The following is a 15,313-nucleotide window of genomic DNA, read 5'->3' as shown; positions in this document are numbered from 1 at the left end:
ATTCCACAATAAGATTTTTGAAAAATTCTCTGCTGTGGGAAATTATATCACCACGGTTAGTCAATTTTTCGTACTATGGGCAAGTTTTTAAACATTTTTATACCCTCCACCATAAGATGGGGGGTATATTAACTTTGTCATTCCGTTAGTATTTAACACATCGAAATATTGCTCTAAGACCCCATAAAGTATATATATTCTGGGTCGTGGTGAAATTCTGAGTCGATCTGAGCATGTACGTCCGTCCGTCCGTCCGTCCGTCTGTTGAAATCGCGCTAACTTCCGAACGAAACAAGCTATCGACTTGAAACTAGGCACAAGTAGTTGTTATTGATGTAGGTCGGATGGTATTGCAAATGGGCCATATCGGTCCCATATAAACGGACCCCCAATTTTGGCTTGCGAGGCCTCTAAGAGAAGCAAATTTCATCCGATCCGGCTGACATTTTGTACATGGTGTTAGTATATGTTCTCTAACAACCATGCAAAAATTGATCCACATCGGTCCATAATTATATATAGCCCCATACAAACCGATCCCCCGATTTGGCTTGCGAGGCCTCTAAGAGAAACAAATTTCATCCGATCCGGCTGAAATTTGGTACATGGTGTTAGTATATGGTCTCTAACAACCTTGCAAAAATTTGTCCACATCGGTCCATAATTATATATAGCCCCCATATAAACCGATCCCCCGATTTGGCTTGCAAGGCCTCTAAGAGAAGCAAACTTCATCCGATCCGGCTGAAATTTGATACATGGTGTTAATATATGGCCTCAAACTCCTATGCAAAAATTGGTTGAAATCGGTCCATAATTATATATAGCCCCTATATAAACCGATCACCAGATTTGACCTCCGGTGCCTTTTGGAGAAGCAAAATTCATCCGATCTGGTTTAAATTTGGTACGTGGTAGTAGTATATGATATTTAACAACCATGCCAAAAGTGGTCCATATCAGTCCGTAATCAAATATAGCCCCCATACAAACCGATCCCGAGATTTGGTTTTGGAGCCACTTGGAGGAGCAAATTTCATCCGAGTCAGTTGAAATTTGGTACATTGTGCTAGTATATGACCGTTAACAACCATGTATAACTAGGCCCATATCGGTCTATAGTTATATATAGCCCTCAGATAAATCGATCCGCAATCACACACAAATTGGTCCATATCAAGTTCATAATTTTATGTAGCCCCCATATAAGCGACCCCCATATTTCAATTCTGGCTCTCTACGTACCGTGCAATAGTCCATATCGGTTCGTAATTATTTGTAGACTTACCAACACATACCTTTTTTGTCTAATATATACCACGTATGGACTAACTCACAATTTAGAATACGATTTAAGATACCACAACCCAAGTAATTCCATTCTGGATGACAGTCTTTCGTAGAAGCTTCTACGCTATCCATGGTGGAGGGTACATAAGATTCGGCCTGGTGGAACTTACGGCCATACATACTTGTTTTACTATAGGAAGTTTTGTTAATTTTTTTTACTATAGAAAACTATGTCGGAATTTAGTTTCCATAAGAAATTCTATCAACAACTTTGTGCTGTAAGAAACTGTGTGAAAATTTCATTTCTTTTGGAATATATTTTTGAATTTCTTCACTAAAAGAGTTTTTTTCCAAAATTCATTGCTGTTGGAAATTTTGTCAAAATTTTTTTTGCTTATTGGAAAAATTCTTTGCTGTGGGAAATCGTATAAAAAGATTTGTCAATTTGTGTACTATAGATAATTCGTCAAAATTTCAATAGGAAATCTGGTAAAATTTATACTATAGAAAATTTTGTGCATATTTCAAATCTATAGGATTTTTTTTTTCGAATTTCTTCACAATAGGAGGTTGTTTTACGATGTGGAAAATTTTGTCGAAATATATTTGCTATAGTAAAATATATCAAAGTATTTTGTTAACAGTTCTTTACAAAGGAAATTTTGTTAAATTTTTTTTAACATATGACATTTTGTGGCGAAGTTGTGGTAAAATTTCAATTCTACATAGAATTTTTTTTTTTATCAAATACCAGGTTTTGTTCAAGTTTTATTTTGCCATTTTACGTTGTCTTGTTTCCCCACTGTGTATTACTTTGTTTCCAACTAAGTATTTTCCGTTTTCCCTTGCGAACTTTCGATCCCCCATAGTTTGTTAGTCCAAGTGGGAAGTTAGTGAAGTAAGTCACTTGTTAAATATGATGGGCTTTAGAAAAACAACAAACCAGAGGATCACATATTTACTTGGCTAAAGGGAAAATGGGAAAATTCGTAACATGCCATAGTAATATTCAGTCAAACATATACCCTGAAACACTTAAAGTTGTTAATGTTTTCCACTTGAACCGTATATGAGCAGAGCGGAAAAAATGCCACACATGTTTGCACTTTGCAAAAAGAAAGCAGCACAGCCAAACGAAATTACAAAAACAAAATGGCAAACCCACACAGTGTCATATACGGAGACATGGAACAAACTCATTCACTCACTCACTCACTCGCCTGTAAACCAAAGCTATTACAGCTTAACAAAGCCGAGAACATTTTCCCCGTTTAAAGTGAAAACAACCGTGAAACTTGAAAAAGGCTAAAAGTCTCTTACGAAAGCATAACACGCGGCGCCAACAAACTAAACGTGAAAATAATTCCATTAAAAATCTGATGACACTAAAGTGGTTCATTATAGGCTGTCTACAACAGCGAGTCATTTCAATAAAAGTTATCTGCCTGTTTAAAGTAGGGATTTTTGGTTTTTGTTTTGGTGAAGGGATTATGGTTGTATTAGTTTTGGTATTTTTATTATGGAGGGAAACCAATATAAAGTTGTTAATAATTTCCTCATGAAAGAGTGTTTTTTTTTTGAGGAGAAAGGATTAGAAAATAGAAGAAACATGAAATTGAATTCAATTTCATAGAAGGTTTTAACAATAAGAGATTGTATCTTCTATAGGTAATTATTTCTGAATTTTATTCCTATAAGAGAGATTGTCAAAATTTCTTTACCATAATATTTGTGGTGGAAAATTTCTTTTCTGCTGAAAATTTTTTTATAATAGGAAATATTGTCAAATAAGAAATAAAATAAATTTTCGTAAGTGTTTTTGAGAGTATCCGATTTTTTAATGGAAAATATTTTATAAATATTTTTACAATATCGGCACCCTAATTTTCGTACACACACAAATTTTTTTTTTCTGATTCAATCACGAAATTAATTGATCCAATTAATTTTTAATTGAAATGTCTTCAATCACAGAAATGATAGTATCAATTAAAAAATTAATTGAAGGTCAATTAAAAAGTTAATTGGTCCAATTAAAAAATTAATTGATACTATTATTTTTATGATTGATTTTTGTTTTAATTAAAAAATTTGTTGAATCAATTAAATTTGTAATTGAATATTTTTTAAAATTCTATTAAAATTTTAATTGGAAAAATTTTCGTGAAATTTTTTTGTGTGTATGTTAAGTAGTGAAATTGGGTCCATTTAACAATAAGAGATTGTACCTTCTATAGGAAATTATTTCAGAATTTTATTCCTACACGACAGAGTGTCAAAAATTTCTTCACCATAATATTTGTGGTGGAAAATTTCTTTTCTGCTGGAAATTTTTTACAATAGGAAATATTGTCAAAAAAACAAAAAAAAAAAAAAAATCGTAAGTGTTTTTGAGAGTTTCCGATTTTTTAATGGAAAATATTTTATACAATATCGACACCCTTATTTTCGTATGCAAAGTAGTAAAATTTGGTTCATTTATTTATTTATTTATTAAACTTATAGTAAATATAAGAATAATAGAGAATAATCTAGCATTAGCTACTTATTTATGTTAGGCTATCAGCTAGTTCATTTATTCTTTTTTGAATCATGCGAAAACAAAATCAAAAAGTATTTGGATAATACGTGCTATATAATTCTTTCCTATATTTCTGTGCTATCAGATGTTTTATAATTTTTTCTGTTGGAAATATTATCAAAATTTCTTTGTTTTATGAAATTTTGTCAAAATTTCATTTCTATTTTTGTCAAATTTTGTGAGAATTTCTTTGTTAATGATAAAAAATTTTATCAAAATTTTATGCTTGTAGGAAACGTTTTAAAATTTCTTTCTTTTAGGAAATTTTTCTAACATTTCGATGCTATATGAAGTAGTGTCAAAATGTGTTTTATGTAGGAAAATTTCTCAAAAATGTTTTGCTTTAGGAAATTTTATTAAATTTCTTCACTTCACGTAAATTTGATCAAAATTTCTATGTTATAGGAAATTTTCGTAAAATTTCGTTGCTATAGTAAATTTGGCAATATTTTTTCATAATTCCTTTGCTTTACGATATATTTAGCCAAAAGTAAAAAAAATATCTACATTTTGTCAAAAGTATTCATATTGCTACGGCAAATTTTCTCAATACTCCTTTGATAAATGAAATGTTCTCCGTTTTTTTTTTTTTTTGACAATACGAAGTTGTTTGACAATACGAATTTCATTGTTATGGGAAATTTTGCCAAAATGTAATGCCTGTCGTACCCTTTTTATACCCACCACCATAAAATGGTGATGGGGGTATAATAAGTTTGTCATTCCGTGTGTAACACATCGAAATATCGATTTCCAACTATATAAAGTATATATATTCTTGATCAGGGAGAAATTCTAAGACGATATAAGCATGTCCGTCTGTCCGTCTGTCTGTCTGTCTGTCTGTCTGTCTGTTGTAATCACGCTACAGCCTTCAATAATGGCGCTATCGTCCCTAAATTTGGCACAGATTAGTTTTTTGTTTGCAGGCAGGTCAAGTTCGAAGATGGGCTATATCGGTCCAAGTTTTGATATAGTCCCCATATAAACCGACCTCCCGATTTGGGGTCTCGGGCCTATAAAAACCGTAGTTTTTATCAGATTTGCCTGAAATTAGAAAAATAGAGGTATTTTGGGACCATAAAGAGGTGTATCGAAAATGGTCCGCACCGGTCCATGTTTTGATATAGCCACCATATAAACCAACCTCCCGATTTGGAGTCTTGGGCCTATAAAAACCGTAGGTTTTATCCAATTTGCCTGAAATTGGAAATATAGAGGTATTTGAGGACCATAAAAAGGTGTGCCAAAAATGGTGCTCATCGGTCCATGTTTTGGTATAGCCCCCATATAGACCGATATCCCGATTTTGCTTTTAGGGCTTCTAGAAACTATATTTACCATCCGATTTGCCTGAAATTGGAAATCTAGAGGTATTTGAGGACCATAAAAAGGTGTGCCGAAAATGGTGCTCATCGGTCAATGCTCATCGGTCTAAATCTAGAGGTATTTTTAGACCACAAATAAGAGTGCCGAAATTGAGGTATATCGGTCCATTTTTTGGTATAACCTCCATATAGACTGATCCCTCGATTTTTACTTCTATATTTTCTGGCCGATTTGTTTGAAATTGAAAATCTGGAGGTATTTTAAGATCACAAATATGTGAGTAGCAAATGGTGCCTATCGGTCCATGTTTTGGTATAGCCCCCATATACACCGATCTCCCGGCTTTATTTCTTGGGCTTCTAGAATCCGTAGTTTTTATCCGATTTGCTGGAAATTAGTAATCTATAATAACATTTTAGACAAACAAAATTTCTTTTTCTTATAAAGTGTTTTCGTTTATTCAACGATTGTCTCTAAAATTTGTGTCAAAAGAAAACTTTGCTTGTCTAAAATTACGTTTCTCAAAAAAGAAAACACTTCTTTCAGGGTATAGCAGGCGCACTGATCATGAAAATTGCTTCAAACTGAAAGTAAAAGTTCCAGATTTTACTCATCGTATTTAAATAAATGCGGAAAAATCTACAGATTTAAGATTTTAAATCAAGGCGTAATTTCAACATATACACGATATGTTTATATTTTCTCTAAAACTCAAACAAAATTGGTTCTCATAAATCCAGAATCTTATCTGGTCTTCATAGGTAGAATCTTTAAAGTTTGTCTTCGGGAGCTGGCTCGTTTGGGAGAAGATTTCTCATCAAACCCCCTACAATTCTATATATTATCAAGTAACCCACTACGACGAAGAGTTTTCATAGTAAACTATTATACTTGATTCATGGTGGTGGGTATTTAAAATTCGGCCCGGCCGAATTTACTGCTGTATATACTTGTTTACAAATTCATTATACCCTGTGCCACACTGTGGAACAGGGTATTATAAGTTAGTGCAGAAGAAGACGAGATAGACACATGGTGTCTTTGGCAATAATGCTCAGTGAGGGTCCCTGAGTCGATCTATCCATGTCCGTCTGTCTGTGAACACATTTTTGTGATCAAATTCTAGGTCGCAATCGCCTTCAACTTTGGCACAAGTTCCTGTTTTGGGTTAGATTTGAACCCTATTGATGTTGGAAGAAATCGGTTCAGATTTAGATATAGCTCCCATATATATTTCGCTCGATATGCACTTATATGGACCCAGAAGCCAGAGTTTTACCCTGATATACTTGAAATTTTGCACAAGGAGAACTATTAGTACCATAGTTAAGTGGACGACATTTGATTGAAATCGGTTCATAGCTCTCATATATATATTTCGCCCCATATGCACATATATGGCCCCTGAAGCCAGAGTTTTATCCTAATTTGCTTGAAATGTTGCAAAAGGAGGGAAATTAGTACTATTGTCAAGTACGCCAAATTTTATTGAAATCGGTTCAGATTTAGACATAGTTCTCATATAAATCTTTCACCCGATATGCACTTACATAGCCCCAGAAGCCAGAGATCACACTTTGACGTCTGTAAGGCAATTAATTTGTGAGATGAAGCAACTTTTGTTATTGTGAAAAAAATGGAAAAATAGGAATTTCGTGTTTTATACTGTTTTCTGAAGCGAAAAAATACGGTGGAAGCAAAGACTTGGCTTGATAATGAGTTTTCTGGACTCTGCCCCAGGGAAATCAACAATAATTGATTGGTATGCAAAATTCAAGCGTGGTTAAATGAGCATGGAGGACGGTGAACGCAATGGACGCCCGAAAGAGGTGGTTACCGACGAAAATATCAAAAAAATTCACAAAATCATTTTGAATGACCGTAAAATGAAGTTGATCGAGATAGCAGAGGCCTTAAAGATATCAAAGGAACGTGTTGGTCATATGCTTCATCAATATTTGGATATGCGGAAGCTCTGTGCAAAATGGGTGCCGCGCGAGCTCACATTTGACCTAAATCAACAACGTGTTGATGATTCTGAGCGGTGTTTGCAGGTGTTAACTCGTAATACACCCGAGTTTTTCCGTCGATATGTGACAATGGATGAAACATGGCTCCAACACTACACTCCTGAGTCCAATCGACAGTCGCCTGAGTGGACAGCGACCGGTGAACCGTCTCCGAAGCGTGGAATGACTCAAAAGTCCGCTGGCAAAGTAATGGCCTCTGTTTTTTGGGATGCGCATGACGGAAGGAGTACTACCGAAATGGTATCAAAAAATTGGAAGGTCGTTATAATCGTTGTATCGCTCTTGAAGGGAACTATGTTGAATAATAAAAACGAATTTTGACAAAAAAATATGTTTTTCTTTATTAGATCGGGGACTTATCAGCCAACCTGTTATATGTAGCCCCCGTATAAACCGATCCCCCGATTTGGCTTGCGAGGCCTCTAAGAGAAGCAAATTTCATCCGATCCGGCTGAAATTTGGTACATGGTGTTAGTATATGGTCTCTAACAACCATGCAAAAATTGGTCCACATTGGTCCATAATTATATATAGCCCCCATATAAACCGATACCCAGATTTGGCTTGCGAAGCCTCAACGGGAAGCAAATTTAATCCGATTCGGCTGATATTTGGTACATGATGTTGGTATATGGTCTCTAACAATCATGAAAAAATTGGTCCACACCGGTCCATAATTATATATAGCCCCCATATAAACCGATACCCAGTATTGGCTTGCGGAGCCTCTAAGAGAAGCAAATTTCATCCGATTCGGCTGAAATTTGTTACATGGAGTTAGCATATGGTCTTTAACAACCAAGCAAAAATTGGTCCACATAGGTCCATAATTATATATAGCCCCATATAAACCGATCCCCAGATTTGGCTTGCGGAGCCTCAAAGAGAAGCAAAATTTCATCCGATCCGATTGAAATTTGGTTCATGGTGTTGGTATATGGTCTCTAACAACCATGCAAAAATTGGTCCACATGGGTCCATAATTATATATAGCCACCATATAAACCGATCCCTAATATTGGGCTTGCGGAGTCTCAACGGGAAGCAAATTTCATCCGATCCGGCTGAAATTTGGTACGTGGTGTTGGTATATGGTCTCTAACAATCATGCAAAAATTTGGCCACATCGGTCCATAATTATATATAGCCCTCATATAAACCGATCTCCAGATTTGGCTTGCAGAGACTCTAAGAGGAGCAAGCATCCGATCTGGTTGCAATTTGGTACATTTCGCTAGTGTATGGCCGATAACACCTATGACAAAATTGGTCCGTATCGATCTATATTATATATAGCCCCCATATAAACCGATCCTCAATCACAGAAAAATCACGATTGCCAGTCGAGCCAAAAATAGTCTACCAACATTTTATTGTTATAGAAAATTTTGTCAAAATTTTATATTTCTATAGAAAATTTTTTAAAAATTTTATATTTCTATATAATTTTTTTTCAAAATTTTATTTCTATAGAAACTTTTGTAAACATTTTATGTCTTTAGGAAATTTTGTCAAAATATAATTTCCATACAAAATTTTGTCAAAAATTTATTTCTGTAGAAAATTTGTCAGAATTTTATTTATGTAGAAAATTTTGACAAAATTTTATTTCTATAAAAAATTTATGAAGCATTTCATAGTTGGAGAGGAATATTTTGCAAAATCTTCCAAAACATCAAGAATTCTACCAATCTACCAACCAGTAAAAAATCTGCTATTTTTGGTTGACGCGTGATCATAATTATATATAGCCCCCATATAAAGCGGCCCCCATATTTCAATTCTGGCTCTATAATTACCGCACAAAAGTTTATATCGGTTCGTAATTAGTTCTTCCCTATATATGCCGGTCAAGAACTGAATATATACGTATTTAATCGACCTTTCTTTTGCCTACTATATATCCCGCATAGACTAACTTACAATTTGGAAGATGATGTTATGAAATTTTAAGATGCCTTGCCATCGGCCACAATCCAAGTAATTTAATTGTGGATGACCTTCTTTAGTAAAAGTTTCTACGCAATCCATTGTGGAGAGTACATAAGATTCGGCCTGCCGGAACTTACGGCCGTATATACTTGTTTTTAAATTTCTTTAACAAAATTATTTAAATTAATTTAAATTTTCCTCAAGAAAACTTACCCCGTCCTAGCGAAATTTGTCCAATACGTTATAACAGCCTCCGATAATGCTATCTCCGATTTCGTATAGTTTTGAGGAAAATGACTAAAACCATCGACCAAGGGAGCACCAAATATATAGGGTAAATCTTCACCATGCACAGTTCCCATACGCTGGGGATAATCACCATCTTTGGTTTGATAATCGAAGACATAGAAATAACATCGTCCATATTGATTGGAATATTGTGTGGAAGCAGAGGCAGTGCCGCCGCCACCACCTCCCCCAGATGAGGACATAGGTGGGGGAGAATTGGCAGCAAAAATATCAGCTGTCCTAATGAGGGGAGCAACAAATTGAGCATCAGAAAGGGCAGCAACGGCAGTATCACGGGTATTAATGGGATGTTGCGAAGCACGATCCCAATCGGTGTATTCGTTAACAATCTGGAAAAACAAAAATAAAAGGAAAATGTGGGGATTAAGAAAAACAAATTTCTAAGAATTAATTAATTAGGGTTTTCTCTTTTTCAATACATATTAGTCTTGTTATTGTTCTTGTTATAGCTATGAAATATGTTTTTAATTTTTTTTTTAAACATTTCAGATATGAATTCCGACAACCACGGTTATATGTACAGACAAATCCTTGCGCATCCTTCTATAAAGGTTTATTAGCTTTTGGGTATAAATTTCCTCTCCTCCCCTCTTCATTATATACATTCCACAAATCGGGAACTGACATTTATTTTGGTATGAAAACGAGAATATTGCAGGCAATGGGAATTACCGTGATTTACAGTCAATTGACTTTAATTGCCTTTATATGCAATGGTTAATAACTGTATGCCAGTGTGTGTGTCTGTCTGTCTGTATGGGTGAATGCGGTCGCATGTACGAGTGTAGGTTAGTGTTGTGTAGTGAATTTGAGGTCGCATGTTTGAATGACGAAAGTGCTTTGGAGGGTGTAGATTCATATAACACATAAATACTTGTGGAGAAATTAACATGAATTGCCAAAATTAAGCTACTTTTATGCTCACATACTTGCTGGCATCCATACACACACACACACGCCCATACACCTATGTATTGATGGTTATGTGAAAGCTTTCATAACTGAATGTTAGTGGGTATGTGTCTCTTTGTTCCAGTGCCGCATACAATTCGTGCACAACCTTTGAAATGCCACATAATACCCTACTTTATGATGACTAAAGTCATTTCTTACACTCTCAGCACATGCCACCATGACGACGACGACTACTCTGGTACTCTTTGTACTCTACATCGTGTTTGTGAAGCCTTGCAATACTCACTCACTCATTCATACTAATCAACACTAAGCCACACACACATATACGCCTTTGCTTACTTTTATGCGTAAGCATGGTAGTTAGAATACGCAAGTATTCAGGGACACTCAGGCCTTCACATACCTACACACACACACTCTTACACTTATGTACTCTTGCATGTATGACTTGTATGGCCACATAAACATTTACTCTTACCACACACACACGCACAAATGCCGAATATAATTTTCAGCTTAAAACCAAAATTTACGCAATTGCTGTAATAACCGCCAAATGTATTGGGAGACAGCAAATAACTCCAGCCACTAAACTCCACCAACCATCAATGAATGTAAATATGATTGTGTGTGTGTATGTGCATGTAGGGAGATTTTATGTATTTACCATTGCTTCTTTCCCAGCAAGGAAAGAAGCAATGAAGTAAATTTTACTGCAATGATCATAAATTCCAATTAGGTTGAAGTGGTATTGCTGTGATTTGAGTTTAATATATTTTTTGTTTGATATTTCAAATGAATTGACCATGGGTAACCAATAACAATGAACATGTAAACTCTGAAGCATAATGTTACCATATTTCTTGATTACTAAACAAAATGATGAAAGTGCTAAAGTAGAAAGGGTCTTTAAGCGCATATTGGCCTATACAAAAAAAAAAATAATTTAAAGAAGGAAATTTTACGTTCTTTTAACAAAATTTGTTCTTCGTAATTTTTATGAAAAAATTGACGAAAGTCCTTTGAAGTCCATTTGTCAAAATTTTATTTCTATAGAAAATTTGGTCAATATTAGAGGTGTGCACGTGACACGAAATTGTTGTGACTCACGCGTGAGTCGTGAGTCACGCTGATGGCAAAGGCGTGAGTGTGCGTGATTAACCAACCAAATGTCGTGCGTGAGTCACGTAAATAATATCTTTGTGAGTGTGTGTGAGTAACGAATTTCGGAAAAACACGCTTACGTAAATAATCCCGCTGACGAACATAAATTGCTTACGAATTAAATTCATTTATAATTTTAGTGACATCCTAGGTGGTAAGAGTTTTATAACGCACTCGATTTTAATCATACTAATGTTTTCAGTCAGGTTCTAAAGGTAAATCACTCATAAAATTATTTATGAGTCACGAGGTTTTTCGTGAGTCACGAGGTTTTTCGTGAGTCACTACATTTTTCGTGAGTCACGATATTTTTCGTGAGGCATGACATTTAAAAGATTTTCGTGCGTGAGTGTGCGTGAGTACAAATGTTCTTTTCGTGAGCGTGCGTGAGCGTGAGTCCTACCCAAAAATATCGTGCGTGAGTGTGCGTGAATAAGATTTCCTTGTCGTGAGTGTGCGTGAGCGTGAGCAAAATATTACTCACGTGCACACCTCTAGTCAATATTTAATTTTGAAAAAAAAGTTTTATTTCTATACGAAAGTTTGGCAAATTTCTAGGAAATTTTCACAAAATTTTATTTCTGTACTAAAGTCATAGTCAATATTTAATTTCTTTACCAAATTTTGTCAAAGTTTTATTTCTATACGAAATTTGGGCAAATTTCTAGGAAATTTTGACAAAATTTTATTTCTGTACAAAATTTTGTAAAAATTGTATTTATATAGAATTTTTTTCAAAAATTTTATTTCCATAGAAAATTTGTCAATATTTTATTTCTATAAGAAATTTTGGCAAAATTTTATTTCTATAGACAACTTGTCAAATTTTTTTTCTATAGATCATTTTGTCAAAATTTTATTTCTATAGAAAATTTTGACAAAGTTTTATTTCTATACGAAATTTTGTCAAAATTTTATTTCTATGGAACACTTTGTCAAAAAATCATTTCTATAGAAAATTTTGTCAAAATTTTATTTATATAGAAAAATTTATCAAAATTTTATATCTCTAGGAAATTTTGTCAAAATTTAATTTCTTAGAAAATTTTATTTCTATATAAAATTTTGTCAAAAATTTATTTCTATAGAAAATTTTGTCAAAATTTTATTTCTATAGAAAATTTTGTCAAAATTTTATTTCTATAGAAAATTTTTTCAAAATTTTATTTCTATAGAAAATTTTGTCAAAATTGTATTTCTATAGAAAATTTTGTTTAAATTTTATTTTTATAGAAAATATTGTGAAAGTTTTATTTCTACAGAAAATTTTGCCAAAATTTTATTTTTATAGAAAATTTTGTCAAAATTTTATTTCTGTAGAAAATTTTGTAAAAAATTTGTTTCTATAGAAAAATTTGTCAACATTTTATATCTCTAGCAAATTTTGTCAAAATTTAATTTCATAGAAATTTTTATTTCTATAGAAAATTTTGCAAAATTTTATTTTTATAGAAATTTTTGTTAAAATTTTATTTTTATAGAAAACATTGTCCAAATTTTATTTCTTTAGAAGATTTTGTCAAAATTTTATTTCTGTAGAAAATTTTTTAAAGATTTTGTTTCTATAGAAAAATTTTTCAAAGTTTTTATTTTCATAGAAAATTTTGACCATAGATTATTTCTATAGAAAATGTTGTCAAAATTTTATTTCTATAGAAAATGGTGTCAAAGCAATGTCAGAATTTTATTTCTGTAGCAAATTTTGAAAAATTTTAATTTTTAAAGAAAAATTTGTTAATACATAGTTTATTTCTACAGAAAATTTTTTCAAAAATATATTTCTATGGTAAATTTTCTCAAAATTGTATTTCTAAAGAAAATGTTTTCTATAGAAAATTTTATTTCTATAGAAAATTGTGACATAATTTTATTTCTTAGAAAATTTTTTTCGAAAATTTGTTTTTATAGAGAATTTTGCCAAAATTTAATTTCTATTGAAAATTTTTTCAAAATTTTGTTTCCATAGAAAATTTTGTCAAAATTTTTTTTATAGAAAATTTTGTCAAAATTTAATTTTTATATAAAATTTTGTCAAAATTTTATTTTTATTTAATTATGTATTAAGAAAATTTTTCCATAGTTTTATTTCTATACAAATTTTTTCAATATTTTATTTCTATACAAATTTTGTCAAAATTTTATTTCTATACGAAATTTTGTCAAAATTTTATTTCTATAGAAAATTTTGTCAAAATTTTATTTGTATAGAAAATGTTGTCAAGCTTTTATTTGTATAGAAAATTTTGTCAAAATTTGATTTCTATAGAAAATTTTGTCAAAATTTTATTTCTATAAAAAATTTTGTTAAAATTTTATTTCTATAGAAAATTTTGTCAAATTGTTGAAAATGTTGTCAAAATTTTATTTCTACAGACAATTTTGTCAAAATTTTATTTTTATAGAAAATTTTGTCATAATTTTATTTCTATAGAAAATTTTGTCAAAATTTTATTTCTATAGAAAATTTTGTCAAAATTTTATTTCTATAGAAAATTTTGTTAAAATTTTATTTTTATAGAAAATTTTGTCAAAATGTTATTTCTATAGAAAATTTATGAAGCATTTCATAGTTGGAGAGGAATATTTTGCAAAATCTTCTACAACATCAAGAATTCTTCCAATCTACCACACACTAAAAAATATGCCATTTTTTGTAGATTCGTGTTCCTAGAGTGGCCGCAACTTAAATGGGGCAAACAAAAAAAATGTCGGAATCTTGTTCGCCTAAACCCCACAAAACGAATCCCCTTTGGCAAAATTTTATTTCTATAGAACATTTTGTCAAAATTTTATTTCTGTAGAAAATTTTGTCTACATTTGATTTCTATAGAAAATTTTGTTAAAATTTTATTTCTATAGAAAATTTTGTTAAAATTTTATTTCTATAGAAAATTTTGTGAAAATTTTATTTCTATAGAAATTTTTGTCAAACTTTTATTTCTGTAAAAAATGTTGTAAAAATTGTTATTTCTAAAGAAAATTTTGTCAAAATTTTATTTCTATAGAAAATGTTGCCAAAATTTTATTTCTATAGAACATTTTGTCAAAAGTTTATTTCTATAGAAAATTTTGTCAAAATTTTATTTCTATAGAAAATTTTGTCAAAATCTTATTTTTATAGAAAATTTTGTCAAAATTTTATTTCTATAGAAAATTTTGTTTAAATTTTATTTTTATAGAAAATATTGTGAAAGTTTTATTTCTACAGAAAATGTTGTCAAAATTTTATTTCTATAGAAAATTTTGTTAAAATTGTATTTCTAAAGAAAATTTTGTCAAAATTTTATTTCTATAGAAAAATTTATCAAACTTTTATATCTCTAGTAAATTTTGTAAAAATTTAATTTCATAGAAAATTTTATTTCTATAGAAAATTTTGTCAAAAATTTATTTTTATAGAAATTTTTGTTAAAATTTTATTTTTATAGAAAATTTTGTCAAAATTTTATTTCTGTAGAAAATGTTGTAAAAATTTTGTTTCTATAGAAAAATTTGTCAAAATTTTATATCTCTAGCAAATTTTGTCAAAATTTAATTTCATAGAAATTTTTATTTCTATAGAAAATTTTGCCAAAATTTTATTTTTATAGAAATTTTTGTTAAAATTTTATTTTTATAGAAAACATTGTCCAAATTTTCTTTCTTTAGAAGATTTTGTCAAAATTTTATTTCTGTAGAAAATTTTGTAAAAATTTTGTTTCTATAGAAAAATTTTTCAAAGTTTTTATTTCCATAGGAAATTTTGGCAATAGATTATTTC

General features: G+C 31.2%; 1 protein-coding gene across 1 annotated transcript in view; it reads right to left on the bottom strand.

The window, feature by feature from the left end:
• Window positions 1–15,313, bottom strand: part of Nlg4 (Neuroligin 4) — a 458,188-nt gene that overhangs the window by 263,891 nt on the left and 178,984 nt on the right. The window contains exon 6 of the mRNA XM_075294829.1: window positions 9,376–9,800. Within this exon, the coding sequence (XP_075150944.1) occupies window positions 9,376–9,800 (425 nt within the window). The remainder of the gene's footprint in view (window positions 1–9,375; window positions 9,801–15,313) is intronic.

Source organism: Haematobia irritans, chromosome 1, assembly GCF_050003625.1.
Source record: "Haematobia irritans isolate KBUSLIRL chromosome 1, ASM5000362v1, whole genome shotgun sequence".
Taxonomy (NCBI): Eukaryota; Metazoa; Arthropoda; class Insecta; order Diptera; family Muscidae; genus Haematobia; species Haematobia irritans.
This window is presented reverse-complemented; position numbering and strand designations above follow the sequence as displayed.